At 34.3% G+C, this 19,051-nt stretch overlaps 1 protein-coding gene across 9 annotated transcripts in view; it reads right to left on the bottom strand.

The window, feature by feature from the left end:
• Window positions 1-19,051, bottom strand: part of LOC111861617 (tropomodulin) — a 154,399-nt gene that overhangs the window by 4,825 nt on the left and 130,523 nt on the right. The window contains exons 9-10 of one of the 9 annotated variants that reach the window (XR_002842277.2): window positions 12,090-12,171; window positions 4,907-4,964 (exon numbers count right to left, since the gene is read on the bottom strand). The exons of 1 other annotated variant lie outside the window; for it this stretch is intronic. Coding sequence is in view for 7 of the 8 variants with exons in the window: in XM_023846322.2 (XP_023702090.1) it covers window positions 14,531-14,613 (83 nt within the window). In the remaining variant the exon portion in view is untranslated. Of the gene's footprint in view, window positions 1-4,903; window positions 4,965-12,089; window positions 12,172-14,420; window positions 14,614-19,051 lie in introns of those variants that run through there. 7 more of the 9 variants (XM_023846324.2, XM_023846329.2, XM_023846327.2 and 4 more) reach the window with 7 other exon arrangements.

Raw genomic sequence — 19,051 nt, 5'->3', positions numbered from 1 at the left:
TCTGGACCCGGCTTTACAGGCTATGCAATGCAGAAAGCCTTGCTCCTGCAGCAATGAGTAAACAGAAATCTGACTTTAATGTTCTTGTCAATCAGTATTTCATGTTATTGAAATAACCAGCCATTTAAAACACCTGACATCTAACGTGATAGTATACATCTCACATGCATATAACACTCTGATAAGGAAAATTTTATACTGTGAGAAAATATTTCTGAGGTTTTTTACCATTGCTGGAAATAAAATTATCCATTTTTTATTGTTTGGCATCGAAAAGAATGTCTGTGATAAGACGCCTAAGCATGTACTTTTCTCCTCTTACTATAATTATGTCATAGTACTGTACATTTTCACATCTGCAACTTTCAAAACCAAGAGCTGTATNGAATGTTTTTAATAGCAACCTCTGATGAAAACACAACTAGCCCAATGAGAGAACTGAGTGCTCACACCTAACGAGTTTTCAGTAATACAAAATTTACACTTAATTATACAACTTCCTGCAGTAGAATTAGGGATACCATTACAAAAATTGATACCCTTATACTCAGATACACCTATATACATGGTGTGTTGATCTGCCAACATGGTATAACAAAATTCTACAGAAAAAGGGCATCTTCTGCATTTACAGAAGTATTTATAAGATATACAATCCATAAAATTCTTCAAAGGATACCCATCAAGTCAAATATAGATGAGTAATTACATCAATAAAAAATGATCATAAACCAATTATCAAATGATATGTTCCCTTGAATTAACAAATTTCAAATGCAGACCAGAAACACACCTTGTAGCGTTGTCCACAAAGTTCCTTCTCTCATTGGAAAGGAACGTTCGTTGCAATAAAACCGGCAAACATACAACATAATAAAGATCCAGGACTAAGAAGCATCTGTTTCAGAGCACAAACATTGCTGTATTAATGTAATAGATGCTTACATCATGTTACAAATTCTGTAACATTACACGCATATATACTAGCATATTACTAACAGTAAGTACAGAACTACCACCTAAAATTAAATCTTAAACTTAAACAAAATAACACACTGCAGTGAGGAGACTAATGGATTGGTTATTCAAGTCGGGCTATTAATGAGTGAAATGGCATTCTGATCATCCAGCAAGACAGATTTTGTTTATGAGAATGCATTAACAGTTACATTTTGTATGCAGTCAGCAAGCTGTTTCCCTTGCAAAGTGAAAATGAAAAGAAATAAGGTATTTCATGTCATGCTTATATTTTATTTTCATATTTCACACATTATATTTGTTACAATAACATTTTATATACTAATGATAAACTCAGCACTGCACTTTCAGTTAAGAATGTGCAAAAAATTCCACAAAATATTTTTGCACAAACTTAGTTAATTCCTTTTCAATTGCAAATTTAAAGGAAAACATACTGCATACTCAATGAAACTTGAGAAGCAACTTCTCAATATGCACATCATTACACTGAATTAATATATCAAAACATGATGGGAGAGTTGCGGAACACCAGCATGAGATGAGGACTGTGGGGCATTGGGGGAGGGTGTTTGAATCTTATTCCAACAGAAGTTTCCTTATCTGCAAGTGCGTATGTTTTGTGTTTCACATGAGACTCCAATTTCACTTCTGTCTTCAATGAAAATTTTAATATTTCTTGTTTCTGGACAAATTATGTTATTTAAAGCTGTTTGAAAATACCCCATACAGAAACTCAAAAGTTTCTCACAAGTCAGCAGCACTGATGTATGTATACAGTAACAGCGAGGGGAGATGTGGGTACACAAAGTTAAATCTGATGAAAACCGGTAAAGTTGTCCCTGTGCTTAATTAATTAAACACACCATGCCATGAATAAGTATGGGGAGTGGAGTTATAGTTTCACACTACTTGACCTTGACACTAGATGAAGGCAAGTGGTCAGCTTTGCGCTGTCGCTGTGTTACCAGAGAAAGAGGCCCTGGTACCCATTGGATAGGAGACTGGGTGGGTTCCAGAGCCAGTCTGCAGGTTGTGTGGAACAGAAAAATATCTTGCCCTTGCCAGGAATTGAATCCCAGCCTTTCATCCCATCAGTATACCGACTGAGCTATCCCAGCCTCATTAGAGCTCATGCTTCTACAAAAATTATTCAATAAGCATCTGACATATTAATGATATAACTGAGCAGTTTGCCACATCCTGTAGGTGTCAGTACAGTACAGAGATGGACTATAGCATGGAATATGCAGGACATTCTAATGCCTCAAATGACTGACTATGTATTAAAATCATAACAGTGATATTTGTAGACACCTCCGTGAGACTGTACATCTTTGTTAGATGACACTTATTTATCTATGCACCATTCACAATGTTAGGCCAGCAGCACAGTATGTACAGTTCTAGTGTTAGTCTACGTCAGTCCACCAGGCATCAACATGCAATTCAAAGAGGTAAGATGCAGTTTTGTTGCACCATGCTTCTTGCAACATTAGTTCCAGTCCTTCTCAATTTGTATTCCAAAACTTTATGTGTCTCATCATTAAGGCTTAATTTAACTTTCCAGCACAAAAATCTAAATCACATTTAAAAGAACTCAGATCATATAAAATGATCATTATTGTGAATGGACAGTGAAGGAACTCCCACCTCAGATTATCTTACATCATATATCTGACGATTAATTATGCAATAATTTATTATAAGAAAGACTTTTTATACACCATTCTATTCAGTGAATAACATCTGTCAGCCAATCATCCTGAAGAGGATTACACAAGTGTTCAGAATAAATCCAGAAGTTTTAAGCATATATTACACAGTAATACAAACATGTTATCAGAAAACAAACAAATAAGGTGGATTTTCTAACCATTACTCAAATAAGAAAAGACCTGCTCAAAAGTTTCATATGCAATATAAAATCACACACTACTAGAGAGGTAACAGAAATGTGTAACATTACTTTAACTAAAGGACAATGCCTTATTAATTTATTTTGACATTATACTAAAATAATTATATAAAAAAAGATTACATGAAAAATATTTAGAATAGGGTGTCATCACATTGTCAGCCTCCTGACTTACACATAACCAAGGCTGCGCCATAGCCCAAGCGGTTAGTCACTGGCTTCCCACTGCGGCAGCCTGGGATTTGTGTTGGACAAAGTGGTGTTGGGGTAGATTTTCTCCGAGTACTTCGGTTTCCCCTGCCAATCTTCATTCCACCAAATTCTCCATGATCATAATCACCCGGGGCAGGTACAATAGGCGAATCAGTGGCTCCCATGCCGAGTGGACCCAATTGGACTCCACCCCCCACTATGCATTTTTTTACACATAACTAATCAATTTAAATTTGTTCTAAGGAACAGGTTATGGTTTCAGAATTTGAGCAGCCATCAAAATCATTATGAGATATAAACAAACTTCAGTCCTAATTCAAAACCACATATAATTTTTGAAAACGTGAAATTCATTCTGATGTATTTCCTTTCAATCTCAAAGTTTTCATCAGGGAAAAAGTATGGGGGCAACAAAACTGCATATACCTTGCAGTAACACTCATCTTACAGACCAGCCACCAGGGATCTGTCTTTACAGAACAAAAAAATCTACAATATCCGAACTGCCCTCCCCATTTCCACTAAATTACTGTGAAAATTTGCTCCTTCACTGCCCAAAATGTGAACTATCGGCAATACTGGGTGAGAAAGGAGATTAATCCTTTCCCATATTGTATGCCCACAGTGGCTTTCATGGAAACAAGTCCCACATTTCATCCCTCAGTATTTATGTACTTATTATACTGAGGGTGGGTTGAGACAGTGTCTTGGTACTTAGGCAATGAGTGGCTGAATTTAACAGTGAAAACCTGCCTTACTGCCATTTTATCCACAACAAATCCTGCATGAACTAACATGGGGTTGAACTCAGGACATTAAAGTAAATCTACTGGCTAACCCTGACCTATGGCACAGCTGATACTTACGTGAGTCAATTCTGCAACAAGTAAGTCCTCTTTCCTTCCTTAGCTAATTCCAATATATTTCCCTCATTAAGTTCATTAATTTCTTTAAATAACCACAATACACCAAACGCTGAAAGATCTCTCCCCCCCCACAAAGAAATTCAAATTTAGATCCAGATACAAAAATTCCAAATTTTTGGCCTTACAGTATGCTCTAATGAATCAGTAAACTGACATATAGCTTGACATAAAAAGATAACACCCTTAAGTATACACACCAAAAATATCATGTCAGGACACTCAGACTTGCCAAAAAATACTAAGATTTTTTTAAGTAGTACATCTCATGTTTTACATAACAATCTAAAGTCTCTGAAACGATATTTAAATTAACAGGTCTGTTACAATCATAAAAAGATTACTTTAAATGACCTGACAAAAATTTAATTCAGTAAATAACCCCAAGAGATCTGTTTTCAAATTAATGAATGACTGAAATGTTGAATAATAAGTCTTACTTTGCTATTAAAATTAGGGTGAGCTACACATACCGTTTTCTTAGTACTGTGAAGTTAGGTGGAGGTAACATATCAACTTGTTCGACAATGAGGCATGAAGGGTAAAATTATGATGAAAGAATGTTTTAAGTATCTGTAAACTGTGCAATTCTTATGCAACATGATCAAACACCATAAACTAATTGCTGTAGCAAGAATAACGCCTTGGGTTACATAATGATTCATAATTTCTCTAAGAAATTTAAATGACTTAAGTCAACCAAGGACTTCAAAGAAGTAAAATTTAGACTCCTCATTGTTTCAAAAATTTATTTTAGTATTTCAAAAGCATTTATAAATGCACAATTTTATCACCATGGCATACTATTCCTCTTTTCTGAAAATGGTGGCTGGCCATACAGTTAGTAGAAGATGTGAAGAATTGGTACTACTACCTATTAAATGAGACATCATCGCACTACGAGCTTGTTGCTCCAACCCGAGTCAGGCGTACTGCAAAACAAAGGAACATCATCACTCGTTCAGAATTGCCAAACGCTCAAAACAACAATGAAAAACTCATTCACTGTACAATCTGATGTATGGTGTTACCAATAACTCCACACCCTGTTACCAGGGGAGAGGGTTCAATCATGCATCAACAAATCTATGTACAAAACCAAAGCAATGAAAAAGTTAACATTTTAAACACACTTTACAGAAGTTGGAATGGAGTAAATTCAAACATTGTTTCTATAGAGATTCAAAAACTATTTCAGGATGGAAATAAATGCATGTAAATGCATACTGGATAAAAATAAAATACAAAAGTTACCTTCAATTCTCCACTGTGTGTTTAAAATCATACATTGTCACATTTCATGTTCAAAAAACAAATCAAGAAACAAACAAAAACTTGCGATTAAAAACCCAGAATAAAAAGAAACTAAAAAACAGGAGAACAAAGGCAAGGGAAGAATACACCAGTTATTGGTACCACCTCAACATCAAAAAGAAGACAAACTGCATGCACTCAAACTCCAGAGTGTCTTGACGCAGTCATCACAATGTCGTTCAGACCAACATCCACCTGGGAACAACTAAATGCAGAACAAGTTTCTTACAGAGTTAGAAAAATTCCTCGTTTTCAAACCCAGCACAACAGTCTCACACCCTATTTAAATATTTATACTGGAAGCAGAGATTTGGTAGTATAGGAGAATTTCTATCAAGAGTTATGTGCGCAGACAATTAAAAATTTTGCAAGTCTGGAGAGCAGCCAGAAGTTATAGTAGGAAAATTTGATGTTACTGACAGTTAATATTAGTTTCATCATACTCATTAGGCATGAAAGATAAAGGACACAAAGGAAGAAGTGAGAAATTGAATGATCATAATATTTAATCCATGACAGGATTAAATATGTGTGCATAATCATACAATTAAAGCTAGACTCATGATGCTGAAAGACTTCTCATAAATCAACACAAAATTCAACAGCACAGTATTAACTGACATTTTACCTTTCTGTACCATATTTGATATAATAACACCTTTTACAGAAACAACATGCCAATTAATAAAAAATTATTTCTACCTCATTCACAACAATACTGGCAAAACTCGAGGAGTTTGCATTTTATGTATGTGGGCAATAAGAGAATCGAATTTGAGATTCTGTTTTGTTCTTGACTGATCAGCAGAGCTAAATCTGCCTTCAAGAGAACTTTAGATCCGCATACTATATTTCACCTAACCATTCCAAACACCTTCAATATGAATTTATGAAACTTCCTACAGAAAGAAACCATATATCCTTAGAAGATACTGAAAAAATATTCAAATTGAATAATCAAGTTATACAGTTGCTTGCCATATATCTACAGCTATACTCTTCTGTTAATATAAAAAACAGCCTTATACACAATACCTAAGTACCTAGTAACAATCCACACGTACATCTCGGTGAAACATACGAGTACTTGCAGAAAGCATATTTGTGTAATATTCTATTTTCCCTCTTATGATTCTTCATAATGCACACATGGAATAACAGTCTCAACTTATACTAGAATAAAAAAAAGAAAAAAGACATGGAACAGAAAGAGAAAGAATATATTTCTTACTGCATAATTTGGAAGCTGAAGTTGATTTTAACATGGTGTAATAAGGCCACACCTATATCTGCTCTCTTTCTGCTAGATATTAGTTGTTCTTAGATAGTATACACAGCAAAACATTGCAATAGCACTTGTAGGAGTTTTGTCTTTGAACTGTGGCCCTATTATTCCAGATGAATTTTAAATATTTTAATTTTTGTCATTCAAAATAAGTTTTCTTGGAACGTAAATGTGAAAGGAAACATTCTTCAGCATGTCTAAAAGACATTTTGCTTAGAAAAATATGAAAGTTTCTGCATTATCCGACTTTAAGGCTTCAGTTCATAGTATTTTTAATGGTAACTGTTGAAAAACTGATTACATGTATGTTCTTGACCATATATTTCTCTGATAAACTATTTGTGAAGTATGGAGTTCGGTAATCAATATCTACATCACATTTGGGCATTAAAAAGGAATGTATTTTCCCCATAATTTCTTTATTAAAGTAAGCATTTGTCATCTTAACCACCTTCTCTTATAAGCTTCATTCAAGATGTGAGGACTTAGAAGCCTGTGAAAATTACTATAATGCAAGGGGGAAAAATTTTCATCAGTCTCTGCAAGTATGAAACAACATATCCACATTAAACTTTTCAATATGCCATTCAATTATATTTTCACCACATAACAAATGGTTATGACTGAAATGAAATGTAAGGAAGTTCTATAAACAACTGTTCAGTACGAATCAAACATCCTACAATTCTGAGTCTTAATTTGAGACAGCTAAATTCAATATAATTTGAAGTGAAATACTATTTCCACATACAGATCAGAAAATTTCAAACATTCATAATCTTTCCAACTTACCAGGATGATACCATACTGCACACACACTCATAATTAATGACTCTAATATCATCTACATGAACTAGGGAAGAGAAATAAGATGGAGGCATATGAAACCTAATAATTTCATAAAGATTAACCAGAAATAAGACTGGGATACAATAGAAAGATATTTTTACTACAAATAAAACCTTGCCATGTCTGGTTCTTCAATTTCCTATTAGTTTCTGATAGTTTTATTTTCAAAAAGGATTACTTTACAATTGTCATTTCAGCAACTGTTCACGGAAATGACAACAATCTCAATAATTTCCAGACATTAAGCCCATACAATTAAGATGTACAGAAATTCGAATAATTATGTGTACATTCTTCCTGTTTCTACTATCAACCCCTGAATCTAATCTCGGGAAATTTTGTTTGCAGAACAGTTAAATAGAATGGGGAGATGTAACAGACATAAAAGAAGAAATTCTCAGAACCAATAAGTGATAGCTGACAATGAGGATTAACAGAGAAAAAGAATGGAAGCATTTGTATAGAGAAGAAAGATCCACTGTGTATGCAATCAGAACCTGTCCTTCAACAGCTATTGTTTCATCCTTCAAAAGCATGATTTACAAATGCAAAATCTGATGCATCACAGCAATGATCAAATGATGATCCTGAGATCCAAAACACTACAGCTTGTTTACCTTTAAAAGGTATATAGCCCTAAACAGTCATGACATGAGTGATGTGGATAACTTTCTTACAGATCTTTTATCATGTGAATTGCTGTAACAGGCCTCAAGAAAAAACTAAACTGGTATGTTGAGGATATGTTTGTCTTGTTAAAATGTTTTTGCTGGATGCAACATGAATAATTAGTCAATGGGAATACATACTGAACAGACTGACATAACAAACAAGCAATTTAATTATTTTAGTAGGGTTATTTCACAAAAAAATAAAAACTCAGGTGAAGTAACAATTTGAGAGTACTGAAATAATTATGAAATACGCTACAGAATTTTGGTTTCTTACAATTATGTAAAAGTGTTTTCTGTTGTAAAACAGTGAAAGAACACAATTCTTTCTGCTGGGCACTGTATATAACGCATTCTTGTAAAGGTCTCTTTTCTTCTCTAAATATTTTATATGAACTTGTGATAACCTCCACAGAAGCATTAAAAGACAACTAAACTTTTACTGCTTGCAGCAACAAAATCAATGCTAATTATTCACAAATATCTGTTATGACAAACACACTTGAGAAGTTTCAGGCTACGGTAAGGGTAACAGTTCCTGACCATTCTGTTGCTTGGAAACATGACAAGGGAATGTGGGTTGATAATCTGCCATCTTGCACATCATTTACTCATACAAGGATGTCATATGGCTGTGGTGTTAGTAAAAACAATTTCTTTTAATGCACTTAACATGATAAAAAATAAGATTCAGAAGTAATCTTCATGGATTTTGATGACAGGAGAATATGTATCATTCACTGAGAGGTATATCATTTATGTCCTGTAATGGAAAGTACAGCTGCCATCAGAATTTCTATTTTCTTTAACATTTTCATAGTATTTTTAATTATGAAAAGAACCTAACCTTGCTTCACAATTCTTTAGTTTACTTCTAATTTCAGTAAGAGTACCCAATATCACATTTGAATATAATTTACATTTTTCATTCAGTTTTAATGTTTGGCAAGTAATATACTTGATGGTAATGTATCAACTACTGAGAGATACACGACTCTTCATGAATGGACGAGTTCTCTTCACTATGTTCTAGATGTCTATTAGACAAAATGCAGTGTATTCTTCAAGGCTATATGTCCTACATGACATCTTACAGCTATTTTGCCAGTATCTTATGTACTTTCATATAGAGATTTCCATAGAACATAATGGAACATTACTGTATGAAAGGATTAAAGATTCAACAAATCACAAACATTGAGCTTTTTTGCTCATACATGCACATATGGTGAAGGAGAACTGATAAGCATAAGCAAATACTTGACTGAATTTAATCTTGATACCAAAAGGAAGTTCACATTTTCACATTGAATTCTTAAAAGGCAACTTTCAAGCACTGAAATAATATTTATAAAATTCTGACTTTAAAAATCGTAAAAATTACAAAAGTCTCAATATTATGGACAGCTGAATTAGCTCAATTTAAACATTACCCAAATAATGAAGTATAGAAATAGCTATGAGCAGAATCTGAAGTAAGCAATACAAATCATAAAATACTGAAAATAAAGGGACTGAGACACATCATAATGCTACATGGTAATCGAACAGATATGAAAAATATGGAAGACTCAGGTATATTGATTACTTCAAAAGGGAACTGAAAGGAACAGTCTATAGCTGAAGTGGTATTTTATTCTGGTATTACACTTGAAATAATATCATGAACTAGATGATGTCTTGTCTTCTCTGATTAAGATATTCCTGCTTTCAATGGGCATGTCACAATTTGATGAAATTATTCTTGCTCAGTATAGTGGCACCTATGGAATAGCATTACCATCTGTAAGCACACAGTAACATACGGAAACTATACTATGGGTGTCCTGAGTTGTGTTGTGCTGGGCCATAAGAATCACATGCCACATGCCTATATTAACAGTGGTACAAAGTCAAGAGGTTAAAATTTTAGTAAGAACACACTATAAAAACTCACACACCTATATAAAAACACTGAAAAAAAAAACTTCTATTGTTCATTTGTTAACTGGTACACAATTATTACTGTCAGTCTTATGTTTATTACCTACTTCCACCAAGCTCTCACATACCCTGTCCTACCAAGGTACACTGCATTACAGTGTATACCTAAATCCAATACTTAATATAGGTGGCTTACCCCATGTTATAGTGTTACAAACTCGGACATAAAAGATATTATATGTACATAGCTGAAAGAGAGCAAATTTTGTACATTTCTGCACAGCATCATAACAATATTAACACAAATGAAAAAGTAAAAAAGTGCTGAAATTGGCATTCACATAATGTAACTTCAACTCTGTTACTATTATACCAGTATGGCCTTGTACACAGGATATGTTTTTAGATATGTTATCTAGGTTGCAAGTCAGGAGAAGTATGGCAAGAAGTGGTGGGGCAGTAATGGTTTCAGTTGAACTGTGGGAGCAAAAGTGATGCACTGTGATTAATGTCCTGTTATAATCCATCCATACTCTACAGTCCTCATCTCAGTTGGTAGCCTTGATGAAATAAATCGCCCATTCTACTAAAGTGGGCCAGATCTAAAAGCACGGACAGTACTCATAACAAGCCTGACTCATGACCACAATAAAATACACTGGAACTACTTTGGGGTCTGACCTTCTCCAGGTAATATTGTTAATTTGGCCATTTAAATACTTTTCCAACACCAGGTAGTTTCTATGTTAAGGAAGGGCTTGTGCGATTAACTCAAGTAATCCTAAAACTCTACAAAGATAATTATCCTAAGGCTGCAGGTTCACAACATAACAGTATAAAATTTTGTAAACATACAGACCAAAGTTTATTTATTTACAAAAGAAAGTTCATTTTCTGCTCTTCTCAGCCCCAAGAAACTGTTTAAAATGCAAAAATGAATCTCATAAAAAATTCATAATTCATGGGTATATGGGAAGTAGCTCCATGCATTCTTTGTCACAATATCAGACAGAAACTGAGAAACTGAGAGTTGCTCAGCTGATCTGTAAATTCCCTGCCTTTTATAGAACCTCCAGGTTCACTACCATGTTCACAACAACCCTCTACCTGACCATATCCTGAGTTGGTTAAATCCAATCCAGATCCTCTTATATTAATTTCTTGAACTATTATAACATTATCCTCCCAGCTAAGCTACATCTAGACTCCAAAGTGATCTCTTTCATTCAGGCTTTCAAGTGCAATTTTGTATGCCTTCTTCACTTCTGCCATAAATGATACATAACCCACAAATTTAACCAACAACAATGTAAAAATTCCATATCACAACTGTCTGACAAAACACCATGTTGTCTGGTAGAAATGTGGTGACATTTCAGTGAATTTCTACAACCCAGATGAGAGCAGCCTTTACACTCACACCTGCAAGAATCTCAAACCTAACTAGATACTGTATGTTTGAATTCTGAAGAAAGAGCTTAGCAGAAGTATTTCCAAATTGGGGTAATTTGTATATTACAGCTTGTATACACATGCATGGAACTATTCTGAAGTAATTACTTTAGCTGGTTAAAAAAAAGTCATTCCAAGATTACATTTCAGTAAGAAATGTTACTCAATATATTAACAAGTTTTGTGTTGTCTGTCCCTCTTTAACACCCACTACAAGTCACTCAAAAGTGTGTACATGTCATAAAGATTAGTGGCAGATTTGTTACCTCATTTCAGCGAAACAAAAGAATATTAACAGGCAGGTTATGCAGTCAAAGTAATCTCTGATATCAGAGTGACTAGTCCAAATGAATAACAGTGCCAATGCAGTTTGTGAATATGTTACAGTAAGCATTAAGTTTAAAGCCAGTTGATGTTAATAAAAAATAAAGCAATTTCATTTCATTAGAGCAAAGAAACATGCCTATATATTTGTTTATTCTCCAATGTGTTTAATCGCGCAGCGAGTGCGATACTCTGTTAGAGACAAAAGTATATATATAAAAGACGACTCCTGTGGATACCTTGTACTTTACTTGATCAAAGCTTTCCTGCGGAGGTTGTTAAAGAATCGGAATTGGAGCCGCAGTGTTAAGTCTTTCCGTACTGTGGGGTAACGAAAAATTAATCATACACTAAGATTAATACAAATAGCAGTTTCCATATCTTGAAAGAATCTTCTAAGGCAACTGTCAGCAGTCTGTGGCACAGGTAAGAGATCAAACTCAAACTAATCTACGTTTGTTCACCTGTATTCCCCTGTATATGAGTGTGATCTCCAATCTGATGGACAATTTATTCATAATGCTTTTAATACAATGTACAGTTCTGAGGTAGGAACAGGAGAGGAAAGATGCTCATAATCTGACCATTAATGGTCTTTATACAAAACTGTAGAATTCCATTTGTATAATGTCATATGGTAAGCATCAATACAAAGTTTTTGGCAAAGTAATTTAGTTGAACAACTATTAAAACACAACCTAAAATTTTTAGCACCAAAACTGTAAAATGTATCTAGGCATAAAATACTTCTCAAACATTTCTATAACTTGCTGTGTAACCAAACTCAAAACTCCGCAATCTCTATGAATAAAATAAATACTTTCTTTCTTTGTAGAGAAATGTGAACAGTTTCCATACAGATGTGACGAGTATTTCTGGTTTTATATACAGAGCAGATAAATTACACACAGCAGTGACCCAAATGGGAATTAAACCACAGAGAAAACAAGCAGGATTTACAACATAACCTCACTAATTTTACCAGTCATCAGGCACTCCTTTCACATTACAACCAGTATGTCTCTGTAGTTACTTCAAGTGACAAATAAATTTGATCCCTCTTGTGAGGCATATTAAACCAGCATGACATAATTTACTGCAAGAATGGATACACAGATCATATAAGACTAAACACTGAAATTTCAACATGAATATCCTAATATTTAATTTTGCATTACAGTTCAAAACAAGTGTATTACAGTGCTTTATTGAAAGCTAAAAAGACACTGCACAGGAAATCTGATGTTGCAAACAAGACTTTACTCTAGTGACACTTGTTCTAATGTTTTAATGTTAGATATTCAACAAAACTTATACTGATAAAACAGTGGATGCATTATTCATTTCATCCTTTACCCATTCAATTTAACCTCTGAAGCATAAATTTGATCTAAATAATATTTTAAAATACAGTTCCAACATTACAGGAAACAAAACATGTCTCTATTACAAGAACAAACTGGTTAATGGTGCTTCAGGAAATAATTGCTGTTTAGTATGAGAATCATATAAAACAAAAAAAAAAAATATAGTCTGTGAGCCAAATTCAGTGTCTCCTTAATGTTAAAGAAGGTGGTACATAGATAAACCACTGTACTTTAAAAGGTTTAAAACACTACTGTGTGGTGTTATCAGTCCGGTGGCTTTCTTGGTACTCAGATTTAAGCATGATCTTATTATGGAGTAAGGGGTTAATGTTTCTTAATTAAAATGCATAAAGTTGCAAAAACTTTCAGTTTTATATTCTATTCCTTCAAATTACAGTGCTAAAAAGAAAAGTAAAAGTAAAGCTATCCCTGTAACAGCCCGTGAAGGCTCACGGGGTTGTGAGACGAGGGTCCCACATTTTCTAGATAATCGGCTCAAAGATGGCGGTAAGGTTGTCAGCCTTACGCGCCGGCCGTGCTTTACTCCCCAGGAAAATTATTTAATTAATTCCTGGTACTCACTTCTGTTAGAGGCTGAGTCGACCCCAGGGCCATAGTGCAGCTGGAAGGATTAGGTCAACTGAAATAATCCAATGACCTTATCGGGACTTGAACCCACAACCTTCAGGCTTGTAGCATAGCCCCTCAAGCAATGTAACTGAATGTTTAGTGCCAACAAACTGAAGAAATGGAAATACTCTTACACTGAGTTCACAAACCAATATCAAAATTCAGATGTACCTCAACATATTTTTGGTACCTGGAAGCAGGAGACAGATTAGAGGAGTCATTGGTGAAGAAATTATAAAACAAAAATTTGAAATACCACCACCTGAAGAAAGATATTGCAATTAGTATTCTAATGCATACTAACATGGACAAGTATATTCAAGAGCTGTACTTAAGCTTTGGAATGATTTGTTATATTATGAATAGAGGAATATATCTTGCTTCTTTACATGAAGTGAAGTCACAATGCATTAGGATATCAACTGAAGTATCACCAGTTAAGTGCTACAAATTTGGTCTTTGTAAATTAATGGAAAGCAAAGGAGACACAGAAATCTTTAATGAAACACAGAAAATAAAGGTCTAAACACATATGGGAATAAACAACAAAGGCTGGTCAAAATTTTGGGTTGAAGAGAACAGTCACAAGTAAAACATTCACGCTGTCACGATGCTACAATGTAGACACCATCATTCCAGGGGACACGATCATATCCAGTACCTACTCACACTCAATAATGATATCAGTCCCTGGACACAATCTGGAAGGGAGCGTTGCCCTTCCCGACGTTTATGTTGAACTTAGCCTTAGTATTTATCCGACAATCTAGGCAGGAACAGGTTTAAAGATAGAAAAAGAATGTCCACAAATGACAGGAAAAATAAACACAAACAGCATTGAAAAGCCAGCTTCAAATTAAAGCATTAAAAGCTCTTTAACATCATGCAATAACATTCCACAAAATATAAAATAACATGACATCCAAATTTATAAAATAACACTGGGAATATACTCATATAAGCATTATATTTTTCTCCAATACTGTAAATCACTGCAAAAATGATATTCAATCGATTAGTCAACATTATGTTTCTTCACTCTGGTTGCAACATAGTTAATAAGAAATGGAGAGAGAGTATAATACAGAAAAACAGATGTTAATCTCTTAAAGTATAAATTCATAAATCAGGGTAATGAAGTTTTAATTTGGGAATGCCATGATGAAAGTAGAAGTATGTGTAACCAGTTTCTCTAGAAAGATAACACAGGGAAAAACTGATGAGAAATACATCAAGTGCATAAGAAATAACAAACACTAACTCCATGGAGAAGAGCCCTTCTTCAGAAATTAATAGTCGCTAAGCTAGTCAAGAAATTCCCTGCATTTATGAAACCCAATAGTTCATTACTGAGTTAAAAAGCACCCTGCAACTGGAAATTATCCTGGCACTACCTGGAAAATTTTCTCTTGAGAAGATTATTATAATAATTCCTTGCATTTCTTTAGTCTTTATGGAATACAGCTTCTTTTACGGCACACTATCTCAACATGGCCACAATGGCAGAAGTTAAAAACTGTACAACAACTTACACTTAAAAATCAACACCAGTATCTTAAATTTTGTGGGACTACTTTCATAAATACAATATTACAACAGGCAGCATCCAATATTTCTGGCTGTTAACGTAGCAAAACTTCTATCTAACAGATTACTTCTTCAGCAGTTCAGTATAATGACTCAAAATCCTAATAAGATAGTTACTTCTATTTATATATTTCTGTGTGCCAATTTGAATTAAGAACAATTATATTACTACTATTTTTTTATTGCTATTGGGGTGGGACTACGTCCCTTGTACTGCGGCCACTTCTGGCCTATTGTACCAGCCCCAGATGATAGTCGAGGGTGATTGTGGAGCAATTGGTGGAATAGAGATTGGCAGGGGAAACCGAATAACTTTGAGAAAACCTGTCCCAGCGCCATTTTGTCCACCACAAATCCCACTTGACCAGACCTGGGATCAAACCCGAGCCGCCGTGGCGGGAAGCCACCGACTAACTGCTTGAGCTATGGTGTGGCCCTATATTAGTAGTAAGTGATGTTACAATGCACAAAGAATTTCTCATAATGGGTGAGTAATATGTGAAAGTATGGTCACCTGGACGCAATACACACAACATTCTGATAGTTACTCTCCCCTCCTATATAACCTTACACAACAAATCCCTTTGGCATTTCAATATTCTGTTTCTCGATCTCCAGTCAGGTTGCTAGGTAAGAATAATATTCTGTGGTAATATATAACAGAACAGATCAATTCTGAAGGGTTCTAGTGCTGGTATATTACGCCTAGCATTAGTGGATTCCCGACCTTTTTGATGTTCCAAACAGAATAAAACATTCTGAAAATTAGATCTGTTTGAAAGACAGTTTAATAACATACTTAAAACCCAAACCACAATTATACTCCTATTTTTATGATTCTCCAAATTAGGAAAGAACTTCATTTTTCACTCACAAGATCACAAACCTGTGCAAAAACACGCAAAACTTTACCTATGTTCCCTCACGTGTTTGTAAGGTGTAATTCTGATGCACAAAGAGAACTGTCCCCTTAACTTAAGTCTAGCCAGTGAACTCATGACCTTGGGTGGGTCTCTCTCCATAACTAAATCGCCATCTTATTCCCTGAACACTGGCTTGTCCAATGGTCTAATACAAAATTTGAATATACTTTACAAATTCATAGGTCTAACAACCCCATTTATAATGAACCTTTTTTCTTACTACTGCTACACCAAATTTAGTATGTTTCAATTAGGTTTTCACACATAGAAATTGACTCAGGAGTTTTGGAACAACCTGTTGGAAAGAATGAAGCAAATTATGTTTGATCTATGGCCATATAAGAAAATACATATTAATTTGTTCTGTGTATTGTGACTTTAGCCTGATTTCCTGCTAGCAATTGGCACTATATATGACACATGTTGGTTTCACTCAAAGTAACACACTCAGAAGCAGAGAAGCAGAAGAGAACTGTCATAAAAATTAATGAACATAATAAAGCAAACCAACAAATTACAAGTGCTAAAGAAAACAAATGCTTAATATTTATCATGTGTACTTTCAACTGTGGGGAGGATCAATATACTTTTCAGACAGCAGTAATTAAAAAAACTGTTTCACACTGACATACATAGAGAGTGCAAAACTCACTTCACTGATACCAGAATAAAAGAACAGAAATCAAGGCAAAATTTCCAACACACTAAACAAATAAAGCAACAGTGAAATATCGATCACTGTTTATGATATTTCAGAAAGGATGAAAAACCAGCCCCTTTTTCCAAGTATGCACATACACTCTCATTGTACTCAATATTAACTTCTTTGGCTCATTCTTAAAAGAAAAAGAGGGAAAGAAATGAAGAAAGCAAAATGCATATGAGCATCAGTGAAATCACACCCAAATTAGCTAACACCTCAAAACCACAAGCCACATATGACTGAGCAAATATATTGCTATTCCAGAGAAAAATGTTTATACATATATATATATTTAGGTTGACATAATTGCAAAAAACGATCTGAAAGTTAAGAGAAGAAATACAATTTACAGTTTTCTGCAACAACATTTCTATACTGAGTGCGAAACAGTTTATCTGCACACATCATGTTACACGTAACAATCATGCTATGTAGAACAAAAGCTATCACAATGGATATCTAAGAGGGAGAGGAAGAATGGGAGTCAGTAATGGTACACAATGAATACCTAGTGACTGAGATTAACATTCTTCAGTAGTGACAAAAACTAAATTCTTCTTACAATCTGAAATAAAATGTCACAATGAAAATATAAAATATGCAGTAAACACTGGTATATCAGGCTAGTAAGAAAGGAGAATTAACATGATCAGACATCTGACAAGATTTACCACTCCTGTTGCAGTCAAGTAATTAAACCATTCTAGCTAACAGGCAGTTTCATTCCTGCAGTGATATTCTAGAAATAGTTGTGTATTTATTTGAATACCATACAGATATCCCTTGCAGAACTTTGGCTTAAAAGAGCAGGGTGCATATCATAATGGGAGAATTACTTAACTAGTATCTAGTCTTCAAAAAAGTTACTAAACAGATAATTGCAATTTCTGCTATAATACAGTGAGCAATGTAAAGAAAGGAGGACAATCAAAGTCAAGAAAAACATTCAAAGAGTTCAATTTCATTGCATGTTTGGATCAAGCATCAAACTCAAAGTACACACCTTAAAAGTGAAAACAATGCAGTAACTGTAATCCAAGCGGGCCAATCAAAGCTAAGCAATAATTATCATGAGTTCAGCTTCATAGCATGTTTTGAGCAAGCACCATAAGTTGCAAATACAACTACAAATAGAGAACAATGCAGTCAGAAGTGCAATCAAAGGAAGATGATGAAAACAAAGAAAAAATTTCTTTCAGTTCAATTTTATAAGGAGTTTGGTGCAAACATCAAACATGATACACTCTACCAACAAAGTGCAACAGACAGAACCCACAATAAGGGCCAGGACATCATGAAAGAGGTTTGGCCCATGTCTACATATTATGTCAAAACTGATATATCAAAGTGTACTTCGTAAATGAATCAGTGGAACAGGACGCTAAAATACAACAGTACTTCGTAAAGTTTATGCAAATACATTTCAAAGGCCAACAATGATGACAGTATGTTTTAAACACATAAAATTTGATACTATAGTACCTACAAATAATAATTCTCTGAAAGACTCCCAAATACAGAACACATTATTACGTGTACAAACTAACATTTTCTAAAAAAATACAATGCTTGAAGGTCTTTTGCAATGTGACACCATAAAATGTGGTACAAAGTATTAAATTTCAGAGGAACAATTTGTCTTGAACTTCAGGGTAGAAACAAACAAATATTGTTGGTGAGATTTCACATTCTTGTATCAGTAACCATGCCTTCTGGGATGGGACACAATGTAGTTTGATATACTGTAGGTGTCAAGACTACATGGTATCACATACTATAACACAGTTATCTTCAGTCACTGCTACAAGAACATCAAATGTCACATCCAATGTTCAATGAAACTGATATAATGATAAAGCCAAGTCAGCTTCAGTACATCAGAAAGACAAAGCTATACATACAGAATTACACTGACTTTTAAAAGCAATGTTTCTCTTAGCATTTACAACCTTCAACTCTTACTCTGTTTTTATTACTGCATATGAAACTAA

Source organism: Cryptotermes secundus, unplaced genomic scaffold, assembly GCF_002891405.2.
Source record: "Cryptotermes secundus unplaced genomic scaffold, Csec_1.0 scaffold43, whole genome shotgun sequence".
NCBI lineage: Eukaryota > Metazoa > Arthropoda > Insecta > Blattodea > Kalotermitidae > Cryptotermes > Cryptotermes secundus.
This window is presented reverse-complemented; position numbering and strand designations above follow the sequence as displayed.